Below are 13,353 nucleotides of genomic sequence, written 5' to 3'. Positions count from 1 at the left end.
ACAGTAATGATTATCATTGGAATTTACATTTTCATAAATTTATTAATGTAATTATATTATTGTAATTTTCTTATTAGTGTAATAAGAATTATTAAGTTACATTAATTATTATAGTAAAATTTGTTATTTTCAAAATACTGTAATTAGAGTAATTTTGAAATAGCTGTAATTCCAATAATAATTATTAGTGTAGTTAAATTAAATTATTTTTTCAAAATAATTATTACACTAATAATTATTATTGAAATTTTGGTGTAGTAATTAAATAGAGTAATCATTATAATAAATATTTTACTATAGTTACAATTTCTTAAAATTAATTTTATTACACTAACAATTTAATTGTGTCATTTTCCAGAAACATTACTAGAAATCAATGAATATACAAAATTTTCAACCAATGTTTTCTTTATAAATGTCATTTAAAAATAATTATAAATTATAAATTGAAAAATAAAGTCAACAATTATAGCTCGAGGAAAGAGTTGGTGGAGTTTGCAAACTGGCAAACAAAATATCATAGTTTTGGAAAATTTTGGAGAAGAAAATAAAAAATATATTAACATAATTTTGGAAAATTTCTTTAAACTGTAGTAAATAATTATTGAAAATTATTGGAATATTTTGGAAATTTGGGAAATTTTATTACATTTGATAGATTTTGGAAAATTATTTAAAAATTGTGTGATTTTCATTTTAAATTATTAAAGATAAATTAGTATTGGTAAAGGAAAACGGTAATTTGAACCAATAATTACACAAATTATTTCTGTTATTAATATATTAGTATATTATTGGAAAATTTTAGAAAATGAAATTATTAACTAACTTATACTAAAAAATAAAAGATAAATTAATGTAATTTTGTAAATAATATATTTAAAAAGAAAATAAATTATTTAATATATTTAAAAAAATCAATAATTTAATATATATACTTTTGAAAATTTTCCAGCAGCCGACATTCAATATATCCTTTTGATTTTTTTTTACCAGCAAATTAGACATTGGATTTTTCCGTGCATCGCACGGGTCCCTACTAGTATAGATAAAAATTTTTTTGCATGAAGTCCAAATAATAGTAATAATAAATCTTTTGCATGTATAGAGACCATTCATGCTTTATTTGTCCTATATGTGGCCATTAATAATTAACAAGAATAATAACATATTATACTCTTTCGTTCCAATCTCTCTCTCTCTCTCATCATAATTGATGATTCCCAGAGTAGAGTTCCCTCCCAGCGAAATTGAAACTGTAGGGTCCTCCTAGTGGACGTTAATTTAACAGATGGAGGGGGTGAGGGTGGGACAGAACTCAGAATCTTGGCGGACTTGCACGTGGATGGCACAATCACCGCTCACCGCCTCACGAGGAAACATTCCCGTTGGTCGTCTGATTTTTTTTTTTATGTTAATTCAAATGACAATCACATTGCTGCTGTGGCTCATGGCTCCTGGCTCCTGATGATAGAGATGAGACGCTTAACAAATCTAAAATTTAGAGTCTCAAGTCAAGTCTCAACATGGCTTCGTCCGTGGCCTAGATTCTAATGCTCAGGCTCAGCTGATGATCTTTATAACTGATGATGTCCTTGCGTGGTCATTGCGTGGTCAACCACGAGACTCAGCACATACATGTACGGGAAGTAACTGGACTGGTTCACTCCACTCAACTACCCCCTATTTTTCTTCTTCTTAATATTAATTCAACCACCAGTCAGTCACGTTGCTTTTTACCACATGTCCCTCAGCCTACCCTAATTCTGGGTTCATCCAAGTTGACAGGTGGCAAGTGTATGGCATCCTGTTTCTGGGTCGTAATTTCGGAGTCAGATGAGTCAGAGAAAGATTTAGTTCTAGGGTTCTTTTCCAGTTTGGTGACTCCCAAAAGTGAACTGCTTTCGTTCAAACCACCCACCAAACGTTTATAAATATTTGTTTACAACTTACAACATCTAGTAGCCGTTGGCGCTGCCTCCTTTCAAATTCAAACCTACCCCAGTAGCAGAACTCTAAGCATAGATAGAAGAGATGCTATCAACACAATCGCCGATCGTCCTCAATCAAACCCCCCGGCAGAATGCTTGCCGGAAACCCCTGCAGCCCATGAATTTTCCGGTTAATCGTCCTATTGACGATTCGGTGGAGGCCAAGACGCCAAAGCCGGAACGGTTCGAGATCTCAGTGGATGGCGATGGCGATGGCGATTTGGATAAGGAGAACCGTCCCTTCTCGCCACTGCCCGTGAGAATCGCACCCTTCGACGCTTCTCTTGCAGAGGAACTAAGCGCGATCCGGAAGAGGCTGGAACGGCAGAGAGTGGATAAGGAGAAGACAGAGAAGAAGTTGAGGGAGAGGGATGCGATGCTGGATATGCGGATGCAGGAACTGCAGAAGAGATGGGAAGCACAGAAGAAACTTGAGAACATGATGGAAAAACTGCAGTTGCTCAAGGAACTCCAATCTCGTTGCATGGTGAGCAAAATCCAATGTCGATATGATTTTGTTTTTCAACCTCGGTCCTCTCGTATTTCGAAATCTGAGCTAATAATAGCTTCTTCATCTTTACCAGCAGAGAGTCCTTCACGTTCAATCGCTCAGGGAAAAGGAAAGAGAAAAGAGGACAGAAGAAGCCCTGTTGCAGGCAAGTATTTTATGGCTCTAATAACTGATTTCCTATTTCTGGTATTCTTATCGAGATTAAAACACATTGGGGGGCTATGAGCTCTGACTAGACTCCCGGACGTGGGCTGATTTTCTTTTTACTCTGTTTTCCTGGGCTCAATTTAGGAGGTGCGATCCAAGGAGAAGGAAAGCGAGGAGAAGAAAACCGTGGACAGAAACGCAGAGTCTCAAAATGAGCAAGTGACAGAAAAGAGGCTGATTGGATGAGAAAGAAAACGAAAGGGGCAAATTCTATATTTGCAAAAGCAACAGACATAAAGGATGTTTATTTTTATTTCCAGATTTGTTCTTCATTTTGCAGCACTTAACCGATGGGTTCCAGGATTCACAGTTAAATTCATATTTCATGAATCAATATTGGCAAGCATTGAATTCAATCACATTGGTACTGTTCAAATTCAATTTGTCAGTAACACTGATCCTTTACCAGTTTAATCTCTCTCTCTCTCTCTCTCCTTTGCCGCTGATTTTGTCAAGCAACAGGAGCTCGGCTTACATAAATCCTCTGTTCAGTGCGAGAACATCTGCTGGTGCCCCCAATAAAATACGGACGCATCAGCAATGGGCAATTGTTTCAAAATCGAAAAACTGAATAGTCTATTTTATTTTTCTTTTCTTATTTGAGAGCTGGTATGTTCATTTCTAATTCTATCCCAGCTATAGATCTTTCATCTGTGAACATATCTGCTACCCAGATAGCTACTGCAGCCGCATATCCAGCCCCACATCTAGAATATGTAAACCCGGATTCGATTCTAACAAAACGCTCCTCACACACATCACAGCACTTTTAGCCGTATATTGGGAACATCTTCCTTATTTGTAGGTTGTCATTGACGGGGAAAAGTTCTGTGACATTGGTGTGAGGAGAGATCTGCGAGGAGCAAATCCACTGGGACTAATTTAACATCTTATGTATAGATTGTTGGTAGCATCTTATGGGCAGCAAATCCTAACTCCTTTCAAAACGCCTATGTTGACATTTTGTTTTATAGCTGTAACAGATAGCCGCTTATTCAATTAAAATTGCATATATACACACATTTCACAAGCACCTATTTGTAAAAAAAACTAGTAAACAATGGCATATGGTTTGAAACTGGATTATGTTTGACAGATGCTCTTACACTGGATAGAGAGAAAGTAGTTCATAGATTAATCAAGTATAGTATACTGAACAACTCAAGTTTGTTAGGTTCTCTCATCCTGGGGGGGGTATCAAAGATTAGATGCACACAGAATGCATAAAAAAAAGTAATAGAATTTACAAGAATAAAAGATGGAGCTTCTTATTCTTAGCTCAAAATCAAAGTTAAATCTGTTCAAAATTGGGATGGCAGCGACCCTCAGAAAGACAACCTACTAACAGAACTTCCAATGGTGGTTGCAATTTACACATGTTACAAAGGTTGTCATCGGTTCATCAGCACTCCGGGTCTGCATCTGATAGTAAGTGCACTTCCTCTGCCCACAACGACCACATTTGAACTGATCAGTTGTGGCTTTTGGGGGGCCCCCACGCTCACATTCAAATAAAGCTTTTTCCTTGATTTGTTCATTTTGACGCCTCCTTTGATCACTTGCCATTTCTTCGGGTGTCATAGAAAGAAGGCTCTCTGGCTTGACCTGTCCGAGCAAGACTCTTCTTCGAAAATCAGGGTTCTTTGGATCATTGATGTTGAACATTATAGATCTATACTTCACCTTATGTGCACCATTAGAACGGCCCCATTTTCCAAACAGTACAGACTCAACAGAGATGGCTACGCGTATTGGGTCACAAGCATCTACTTCATCTCTAACATCTTCATCAGCCTCAGTGGAGACTTTGGAAAAGGCCTCTGCAAGAATATCCCGGATCTTGTCACGCATGGCATCATTACTTTTGATCATCGTGGTCAGCTTGGGAGGGCCATTAGAAGCTTGCAATGGTTTCTTAATTCCAGAAGCTTGTTTTTCCTCCTTGCTTAACTTTTCAATCTTAGCATTCTCAACCCCATCAATCTTTTCAACCTTAACAGCCTCCCTCTTCTCAGTCTTGAAAGATCCTGCCCTGGAAATCTTTTCCATCCTCTCGGACTTTAGTGTCTCACCCCGCTCAGCTTTCTCAGTCTTCTCAACCTTTATAGATTCCGGATTTTGGACTTTCTCAGCCTTAACAGGCTCCAACTTTGCAACTTCAGCCTTTGGAGATTCTTTGTTATCTGAGGCTCCATTTTGCTTGTTTTTAGCGGATTCCTCAAGGACTACTCTTTTCCATATCTCAATCAAGTCAGATGCCAGAGCCTGAATCTTCTCTCTAGGATGTTTCTTGAGATTCCGAACACGCTTACCAATCTGAAATTTAAATATCATAGAAAAGTTAAAATTAGGAATTAGAATTAAATTACTAAATTTTAAGTTAACTCTGCAATCAATCATTTAGAGTTAGGGCCACTAAGTTCCAATCAAATCTGCAGTTAGTTTCAAATTAACTGGAAAAATACAACTACTTAAGCATCAATTCATGCAGCACAATACCAAACAGGTGAACACTGAGTTGGTCCAGAACCATGAATCAATGGCGCCAAAGAAAGATGGGTATAGACACTTATTGATGGTTACAATCTCATACAAATGGGTAACTCAGTCCCTGAGCATAAATAATAACTATAATACATACAAAGAGAATAAGAAATACCAAGTTTCTTCTGATATGTCTGCAACTAAGGGGGCATTAGATAATGGCTGAAGTGGCTAAACTGAATGGCTTGTTGCTTTGCCTTTCACTGGATAAAAATACTTTAAACAAATAAAAAGTTCAAGAATATAATTATTAACTCAATTTCAACTTCAGCCATTAGGGGAACAACTCCAGATCTCCTGCACTCTTCTCCTACACTTCCATTCAGTCCATGACAGGTGTCCTGTTACATGTTTATGAGTATTTTCAGATGTGTAATGGGAAACCTATTACAGACTGAATGGAGGTGTATGAAAGTGCAAGTGATCTGATGTGTTGAGCTCAAAACGGCTTCTAATTTCTAAATTATTGTACTTATTGATCACCCCTGAACATTTGGTGAAGAGAAAGGATTTGGTGTAGAAGAAACATGTATCTGCATGGCAATCAATCATTCTAGTTCATGACATGTAGCAGCTGGTCAATAGAATACTACATACTATTATATAATTATCAAAAAGAAACTGTTGCCCACAAACCACAGACACGCAAATGTAATTCCCCCAAGGCCAAAGAAACACAAAAAATAGGAGGAAGAAGAAGATTCCACCCCAAAGAATCAAATGGTGTATTCTAACAAAGCAAGATATCGAGGAGGTCAAACATCTTGGTCAGAGCAACCCATCAATTCAAAGAAGGAAACCAGGTAGAAGACCTAATTGCATTAAGATGCCGAGGAGGAAGAGATATAATGCTTAATCAGGATAATTTCCCAAGGTTAGATAGGTACATTGCTCATGATTTGTGTGGAAGAACTATTCCTGTTCTCAGTAGTGTTTTTCCCTTATATTACTAGAAAAAATAAAAAACTAAAGAAAAAGAGAAAACGAGCTTGTTTGTCTCTTTTGTATGGAAATTATTTTGTCTCAAGCACTGTTTTCTATTAATAGAAAACATCACTATGTCTCAAACAGTAGTCGACCCCAAATAGTTGGGATAAAGGCTGGGTTGCGTTGAGTTGAATTTGTCTCGGTAGTTCTCTTTCCTTTCCCTCGGAATTGATGGATTTCGATCCAAAATATAAGAAAAGAAAAAAATGGAGAAAAGGAAAAGCTTTTCAAGAAAAAAATTGACAGATTTTTAGAGAACTTTAGTTCCCCAGGAATACAAACAATACCCAAATGTATTACAATATATTGAAACACCAATAAAATCAAACGACAAGAGATGAATCTACACCTTAAAATGAACTGAATCGATTCGAAACTCTCACAGAAATCCACCGGTACCTTAATCTACAATGCAAACTCAATGAGAGACCAGATACCTGAGTATCGATAAGATCTTGCTTAGTCACGGGAAAACTCTTGAGACGCTTCAATGCATCGAGGCACCGAGATTCTTCAGCTGGAGACTCCTCCACGGCCGCAGCATCTGCGGCCTTCTTCGCGGCTTCAAACAACTCGAGCAGCTCTCTCGCCATAAAAGTGCAGAGAAAAGACTCCAAAACCTACCAAAATTCGAAATAAAATCAACGAAACAAAAACGAGAAAAATAAAAAGGTTGAGCGAAACTGCGAAAATCAACACGCTCGGCGATCGAACAAGTAGAATAAAAGCTCTAGAAATCGTAAGACCTATGAAATCATTAGTGGGAATGAGAAGAAGAGGTAAAAGAACCCCGGATACCAACACAATTCTACAAGGGAGTCAGATAGAAGGAAACCATTGATCCTTTCCTCTGAGAATGGAGCTTTGTTTCGTTCTGTTTGCTCTAAGATCGAGATTTTGTGAAGAGAAGCCGAGAATTCTGTGAGGTTTGAAGCATCCAACGGCTGTTTCACCCTCACTTGCGATATACTGTGAGATCCGACGGGTGGTGATTATGCACGTATGAGATATAGTTATGAAACGTGTAGTGATGACGCAAATTAGGTTGTTATTGGATGAGACACGTCTGTTACCGAGGTCTCGCCACTCGACAGTCAGTGACTGAAGCCATACGTAGGAATTTGGATATGGGCCCCCAACAGCGAGATGGGATATCTTGGACGACAACACATTTGTTTATACGGCACGTTCATCCAGCCGCACTTTGAGAACATCTCTTTTATTTTATACAGCCAACGTTCCTGTTGTGCGGCTGAATAAATGTGGCCAGCGATTTATTGCAGTCGGTCGATGTTAATATTGTGTGGCTGGATGAATGTGGCCCACCCCCAAATTCTGGGCCAGAAATCCTAACCTCACTCTCGTCCTTGCGAGAAACAATAATCTATCGCCTCGGTACTTGTATATTTATAAAGGGAAAATTCGATATTTTGGGTCTAGTGCTACCTTCTTATTATCATCTAATTTTCTTTACCAACAGATGTAGGGTGACCCAATCTAGTTCATTTGAGGTGGGGAGGCCCAACCTACGAGCGCTAGATCAGGGAGCGAAATCCGCTACAGCAGGCCCAACCGCGATGCATTTGCAAAACCCTGTTTAAGTCGTTATAGGCCCTCGTACGGCTCTCATTTCATGCGTTCATCTTCATCTATTTCCAGGTGGTTCGAGTATAAATAAGGATACCTCCCTGCAAGGTAAGGGGATTACAAACTCTAGACCAACAGCTATCGTAGTAAGGGGTATTGTAATAACTGTTGTTGGAACTTTATTCTAGAACTGCCTACTAGGATCCTCCGACCTTGGTACTCTCCCTTCGTACCCTGTGCTAACTTGACCATCGGAGATTCTGCCTCGAGTTCTCACCCGGGGCCTCTGACGAGTTTCTGCCTTATAGCACTTCGGCCACCTACCCTCGGCTTCTACCGTACTTGGAGTCTACCCCGCCTCAGCGCACACACATCGGCCTCAACAATGACCTCTCTGAGTCCTCAAAGGCTTCGGCCACCCTTCGGAGTCCAGGGGTGAAATTACTTTGTTGTCCTCGACCATTCCGAGCACCAATAATTGGCATCGTCTGTGGGAACAACACTGATACGTTCCTCGAAAGAACTATAGCAAGTTAGCAAGTCCCCAAGCTCCGACCGATCAACATGGTTCAAAGAACGAGGAATACACAAAATCTTGTCACCAATGAACAGTTCTAGGTCGTGCTCGATTGCCTGGAATATTTAGCACATCGAATCGAGCAGAACATCCCTCAGGCATGAAGTCGCCCCCAAAGTGACCGCCTCGCCGGGGAGTCAACACAGCTAGGTCGGCGTGGGTCCACCACCCAGTGGGCCCCCAGCCTCGGCCACGCTGAGCGGATCGAGCCCTCAGAATCTGGCAGTAGTCGCTAGACTTGTTCATGGGTCGGGCTGGGCCGGGCTTTCACTTGTCATTAAGGGAAATATGCTAGGCCCGAGCCCGAGCCCGAGCCGACCAACGGGCCTATAACTTGGGCCCAAGCCCGACCTTGATAAAAAGCCCGAAGCCTGAGCCCGAGACCGAAGCCCGACCTAATAAAAAAAACAATTTTCCCTATTCAAATTAGAATGAACAATGGGCCTACAAGATGGTTTTTTTCCCCTTTCTTTTATATTTTAAAACACAGTTTTACATTCTTAAATAAAAAAATTTATTCAAATGGACATAATCACATTACTCACTTTAAGTCTAATATTAGGTCGGGTCGGGCCAGGCTCGGGCCGAGCTATTCTGACAAAACTTGAGCCCGGATCGAATTTATTGCGGGCCGGGCTTTTTGGCCCGAATTTAAGCCCACGGGCCTATAACCACGTTCAAGCCCGTTCGGGGGCCAGGCCGGCCCGTCGGGCCACCCGGCCCATGAACAGGTCTAGCAGTCGCCCGGCCGACCCACACTCCAGCACCTTCAGACCTCCCAGTCGAAGGGAGGATCCGGAACGATCTGAGGATAGCCGTCAGCCCTCTGAGCAGCATCACCGACATCGAGGGCCAATCCGAGAGACGAAGGCGGACGTCGCGATCGCTCCAGTGCCCATTCCAGGGCCGAGGGCCGGCATTGAACCTCTCTTCCCCTCACGTCTCGGACCTTCGGGATGTCCTTAATGACCACCACGCTAAACGCAAAGCATTGCGGTCTCAACTCTAAGCACTCCAGAGTCCATGCCGAGCACCACTGTGCTTGTGAAGACCGGGATGGCACGCAGGCCATGCCCAACCCCATGTTTGCCGAACTTCGAGTTGAGCTCGAAGCTGTCAAAGTCGAGCTTAAACAGGTGAAAGAGGGCTGAACCGACACCTCGACCGGACAAAGCTCCTGCCAAGAGAGAATGGATGCCTTCTCTCTTGATACCATCGTCGAGTCTCTACCCCCGAACTTCAAGGCTCTCGCTTTGGAGATGTACAACGGGAACTCTAACCCAGACGACCACCTGGAAAGCTTTAGGACACTCATGATCCTATTATGGGTACTCTGATGCCTTGACGTGCCAAACTTTTCAGGCAACCTTCAAGGGAGCCACTTGGCGGTGATTCTCAAGCCTCCTACCTCGGTCCATCAATTCGTGGGAACATTTCTCCAGCATGTTCCTCGCGCACTTCATCAACAGTCGGCACCCCCAGAAGAGTGTCGTCTCGCTGATGACTGTCAAGTAGAAGTGAGGGAAAGCTTGTGGTCTTACATTGACCACTTCAAGAAAGAAGAACTTGAGGTCTGCAACCTCGACCCCCTGATCTCCATGCATGCCGCTATTAGCGGGCTCCTCCCTGGCTCTACCATCGAATGCTCCGTGACCAAAAGCCAATCGAAGACGAAGCTAGAGTTCCTAGAAAGGGCCCAAAAATATAATGCAATTCAAGAGGCATTGGCCACAAATGTCCATGAGAGGGGCGTAGAGCACTGGGACGGAGCCCCCGAGAAGAAGAGAAAAAACGGGGACCAGAGCTGCAACAACAACAACAACAGAAAGCCTTCGAACTCGGCCTTAGCTTATAATCAATACACGCACTCAACTTCACCCACACGCAAATCTTGATGCAGATCGGGCAAGAGAAATTTATGTAGTGGCTCGAAAAGTTGAAGAAGAACCTTCATCGGGGGAATCCTAAAAAGTATTGCAAGTTTTACCGAGGTACGGGCTACGACACTGAGGACTGCTATGATCTAAAAAATGAGGTAGTCTCTCATTCATTGAGGTCACCTCAAGCAGTACGTCAGAGGCGAGGCCAGTGCCTAATCCTCTCAACAATAGCAGCACCAGCACTAGCAAGCTACAGGCATTGTCGATGTCATAGTGGGAGGCACGACATCGGGTGGAGCCTCGACTTTGGCTCGCAAAGCCAACACCAGGCAGTTAAACATCCAGGGGTCGGCCCCCATGAAGCAGAAGCGAGAACCCCTCTACTTCAAAGACAAGGACCTGAAGGGGGTAGCAGTCCCCCATGACGGCGCATTGGTGGTTTCAGCCGTCATTGCAAACTTCATATTCGAAAGAATCCTTGTAGACAGTGGCTCCTCAGCCGACATCCTTTTCTATGAGGCTTTTGAAAATATGAAGATAGATCCAGAGCGCCTCCAACCAGTAGATGCCCCACTAGTCGGCTTCTCTAGTAGCATCGTCAAACTGGAGGGCAAGATTTCCCTACCGGTCACAGTACGGAGCCCCAGCAAGTGACAAGGATGACAGAGTTCCTAGTTGTGAAGATTGGCTCACCCTATAACTCTATAATGGGGAGGCCAACCCTTCACACACTCCGGGCAGCCATTTCTTCCTACCATCTCGCCTTGAAGTTCTCCATCGAGTGTGGTGTCGAGGTCGTCCGTGGGGACCAGCACGCCTCCCGTCAGTGCTATGTGGCAGCACTGGAGGGCAAGAATAAAGAAACTCTCCACTAGAGGGTCTCGATCTCAGGGAGGAGCCAGAAAGCCGAGGCTAACCGACCGAGGACCTTGTCTCGGTCCCCCTAGATGAGGACGAACCTGGAAAAACAGTCCGCGTCGGGTCCAACCTTCCCCCCCGAGAGCCTATCCAAATTGGTAAGTTTCCTCAAACTCAATGCCGACGCCTTTGCTTGGTCCGTCGCTAACATGCCTAGTATTGACCTTTCGGTCATTACACACAGGCTGAGTGTGGACCCGAGCTCTAGGCCAGTTCGACAAAAGAAGAGGAACTTTGCACTAGAACATTAGAAGGCCATAGAAGAGGAAGTTGAAAAGCTACTCGACGTCGGCTTCATTCAAGAGGTACACTACCCTAATTGGTTGTCAAACATGGTTATGATAAAGAAAGCTAACGGAAAATGGCGGATATGTATTGATTCCATAGACCTTATCGAACCTGCCCCAAGGACAATTTTCCTTTGCCGAGGATAGACCACCTTGTTGACGCCCCTACAGGGTACAAGCTGCTCAGCTTCATGAATGCCTTCTCCAGATACAATCAGATAAAGATGCATCCAGATGATGAGGAGAAAACCTCATTCATCACTGAGCATGGCATATACTGCTACCGTGTGATGCCCTTCGGCCTCAAGAATGTTGGAGCCACCTACTATCACCTTGTCAACAAGGTGTTCAAAGAGCAGATGGGGAAGAACGTTGAAGCCTATGTGGATGACATGGTAGTAAAGAGCCTGAGGGCTGAGACCCACGTCTCAGACCTAGCCGAGACCTTCGACACCTTGCAAAAGTATAACATGAAGCTTAACCCCAGTAAGTGTGCCTTAGGTATTACATCAGGCAAATTCATAGGTTTCATCGTCACTCAGAGAGGCATTGAGGCTAATTTTGAGAAGATATAGGCCATACTAGATATGGCACTCACGCAGACGATGAAGGAGCAAAAAACTCACCGGCCAAATATCAGACCTTAATTGCTTTATGTCAAAGTCAGTCAACCGCTGCCTACCCTTCTTCTGTGCCATCAAGAAGCTGAAAGAGTTCCAGTTGACGGAGGAGTTCCAACACCCCTTTGACGAGTTCAAGGTGTACCTTACTTCGCCTCCCCTTCTCGCCCAGCTAGTCAATGGGTAAACCTTGTACCTATACCTCTCGGTCGGGGATGAGGCACTCAGTTCAGTCCTCATTACAGAAGATGGCATGCTGAAGCTGGTTTATTATGCCAGCAAGGTCCTCTGCGACGCCAATACTAGGTACCTTGAGATAGAAAAGTTGGTTTTCGCCCTCGTGATTTCGGCAAGGAAACTCCAGCCGTATTTCTAGGCCCACACAGTAGTGGTCCTAACGAACCAGCCCTTCAAGGTCGTCCTTGCCAAACCTGAGACCTTAGGAAGCCTGACGAAGTGGGTCATTGAGTTGTCGGAATTTGACATCCCCTAAAAAATGTTGAAGGGGATAAGGTGGACGATGAGGCTCAACCTCGATGGAAGCTCTTTGTCGATGATTCCTCCGATGCTAAAGGAAGCAGAGCAGGCCTTATCCTCCTCACACCAGATGATATTGCCCTGGAGTATGCGCTAAGGTTCGACTTTCAAGCATTAAACAACGAGGCCGAGTATGAGGCCCTCCTCGCTGGTCTTCAGCTTACTAGGGACCTTGGCTCCTCACATGTCGAAGTCTTCAGCGACTCTCAACTGGTGGTAAATCAGGTGAACGACGAGTACGAGGCTAAAGAACAAAGCATGTTTAAGTACCTCGCCAAAGTCTAAGATCTAGCTCACCACTTTCAACGCTTCTCCCTGCAACGGGTCCCACGAGCCGAGAATGCACGAGCCGACACTCTCTCCAAGTTGGCAAGTAACTCAAGTGAATCCCTCGGTCGGACCGTGCACGTTGAGAAGCTACTTTGGCCCTCCATCGAAGAAGTCCAAGTGCTCCCCATAGAGGCCGAACCTTCATGGATAGAACCCATCGTCAACTTCCTATCAACAAGACGGTTGCCCGAAAACAGAAACGAGGCAAAACGACTCAAACGACAAGCAGCCCATTATACCTTGCCGGAGGGAATGTTGTACCGAAGGTCCTTCACCTTGCCTTACCTCCGATGCCTCCAGCTGGAGGAGGGAAATTATGTGTTACAACAAATTCACGAAGACATTTGCGGTAACTACCTCAGCTGGAGAGCCCTAGC

At 43.3% G+C, this 13,353-nt stretch overlaps 2 protein-coding genes across 7 annotated transcripts; one reads left to right on the top strand and one right to left on the bottom strand.

Annotated features, from left to right (window-relative positions):
• Nucleotides 1-1,819: 1,819 nt before the first annotated feature.
• Nucleotides 1,820-3,090, top strand: LOC104593752 (myelin transcription factor). 2 transcript variants are annotated; one of them, XM_010253736.3, is made up of 3 exons: nt 1,820-2,478; nt 2,579-2,647; nt 2,794-3,090. In XM_010253736.3, the coding sequence occupies exons 1-3, from the start codon at nt 2,035-2,037 to the stop codon at nt 2,893-2,895; spliced, it is 615 nt and encodes a 204-aa protein (XP_010252038.1). In that variant the 5' UTR covers nt 1,820-2,034; the 3' UTR covers nt 2,896-3,090. The 2 variants fall into 2 exon arrangements, with proteins under 2 accessions (XP_010252038.1, XP_010252037.1); XM_010253735.3 differs by having other exon boundaries at nt 1,865-2,478; nt 2,576-2,647.
• A 731-nt stretch (nt 3,091-3,821) lies between these two features.
• LOC104593753 (transcription elongation factor TFIIS-like) lies at nt 3,822-7,191 on the bottom strand. Of its 5 annotated transcripts, none has more exons than XM_010253740.3 (3): nt 7,043-7,191; nt 6,678-6,860; nt 3,822-5,025 (listed from the first exon to the last, which is right to left on the bottom strand). In XM_010253740.3, exons 2-3 carry the CDS (start codon nt 6,831-6,833, stop codon nt 4,051-4,053), a joined length of 1,131 nt encoding a protein of 376 aa, XP_010252042.1. In that variant the 5' UTR covers nt 6,834-6,860; nt 7,043-7,191; the 3' UTR covers nt 3,822-4,050. The 5 variants fall into 5 exon arrangements, with proteins under 5 accessions (XP_010252042.1, XP_010252039.1, XP_010252043.1 ...); XM_010253737.3 differs by having other exon boundaries at nt 7,076-7,168; XM_010253741.3 differs by having other exon boundaries at nt 7,039-7,162.
• Nucleotides 7,192-13,353: the final 6,162 nt, after the last annotated feature.

Source organism: Nelumbo nucifera, chromosome 5, assembly GCF_055504915.1.
Source record: "Nelumbo nucifera cultivar China Antique chromosome 5, China Antique-T2T, whole genome shotgun sequence".
Taxonomy (NCBI): Eukaryota; Viridiplantae; Streptophyta; class Magnoliopsida; order Proteales; family Nelumbonaceae; genus Nelumbo; species Nelumbo nucifera.
Note: the sequence above shows the minus strand (reverse complement) of the source record. Positions and strands in the feature narration are given on the sequence as shown.

Coding starts and splice junctions, on each gene's coding strand:
- LOC104593752 (XM_010253735.3), top strand. CDS start 2,035: ATGCTATCAACACAATCGCCGATCGTCCTCAATCAAACCCCCCGGCAG. Junction 2,479..2,575: donor AACTCCAATCTCGTTGCATG/GTGAGCAAAATC, acceptor CATCTTTACCAG/CAGAGAGTCCTTCACGTTCA. Junction 2,648..2,793: donor CAGAAGAAGCCCTGTTGCAG/GCAAGTATTTTA, acceptor GGCTCAATTTAG/GAGGTGCGATCCAAGGAGAA.
- LOC104593753 (XM_010253737.3), bottom strand. Junction 5,026..6,677: donor AAGATCTTATCGATACTCAG/GTATCTGGTCTC, acceptor TTTAAATTTCAG/ATTGGTAAGCGTGTTCGGAA.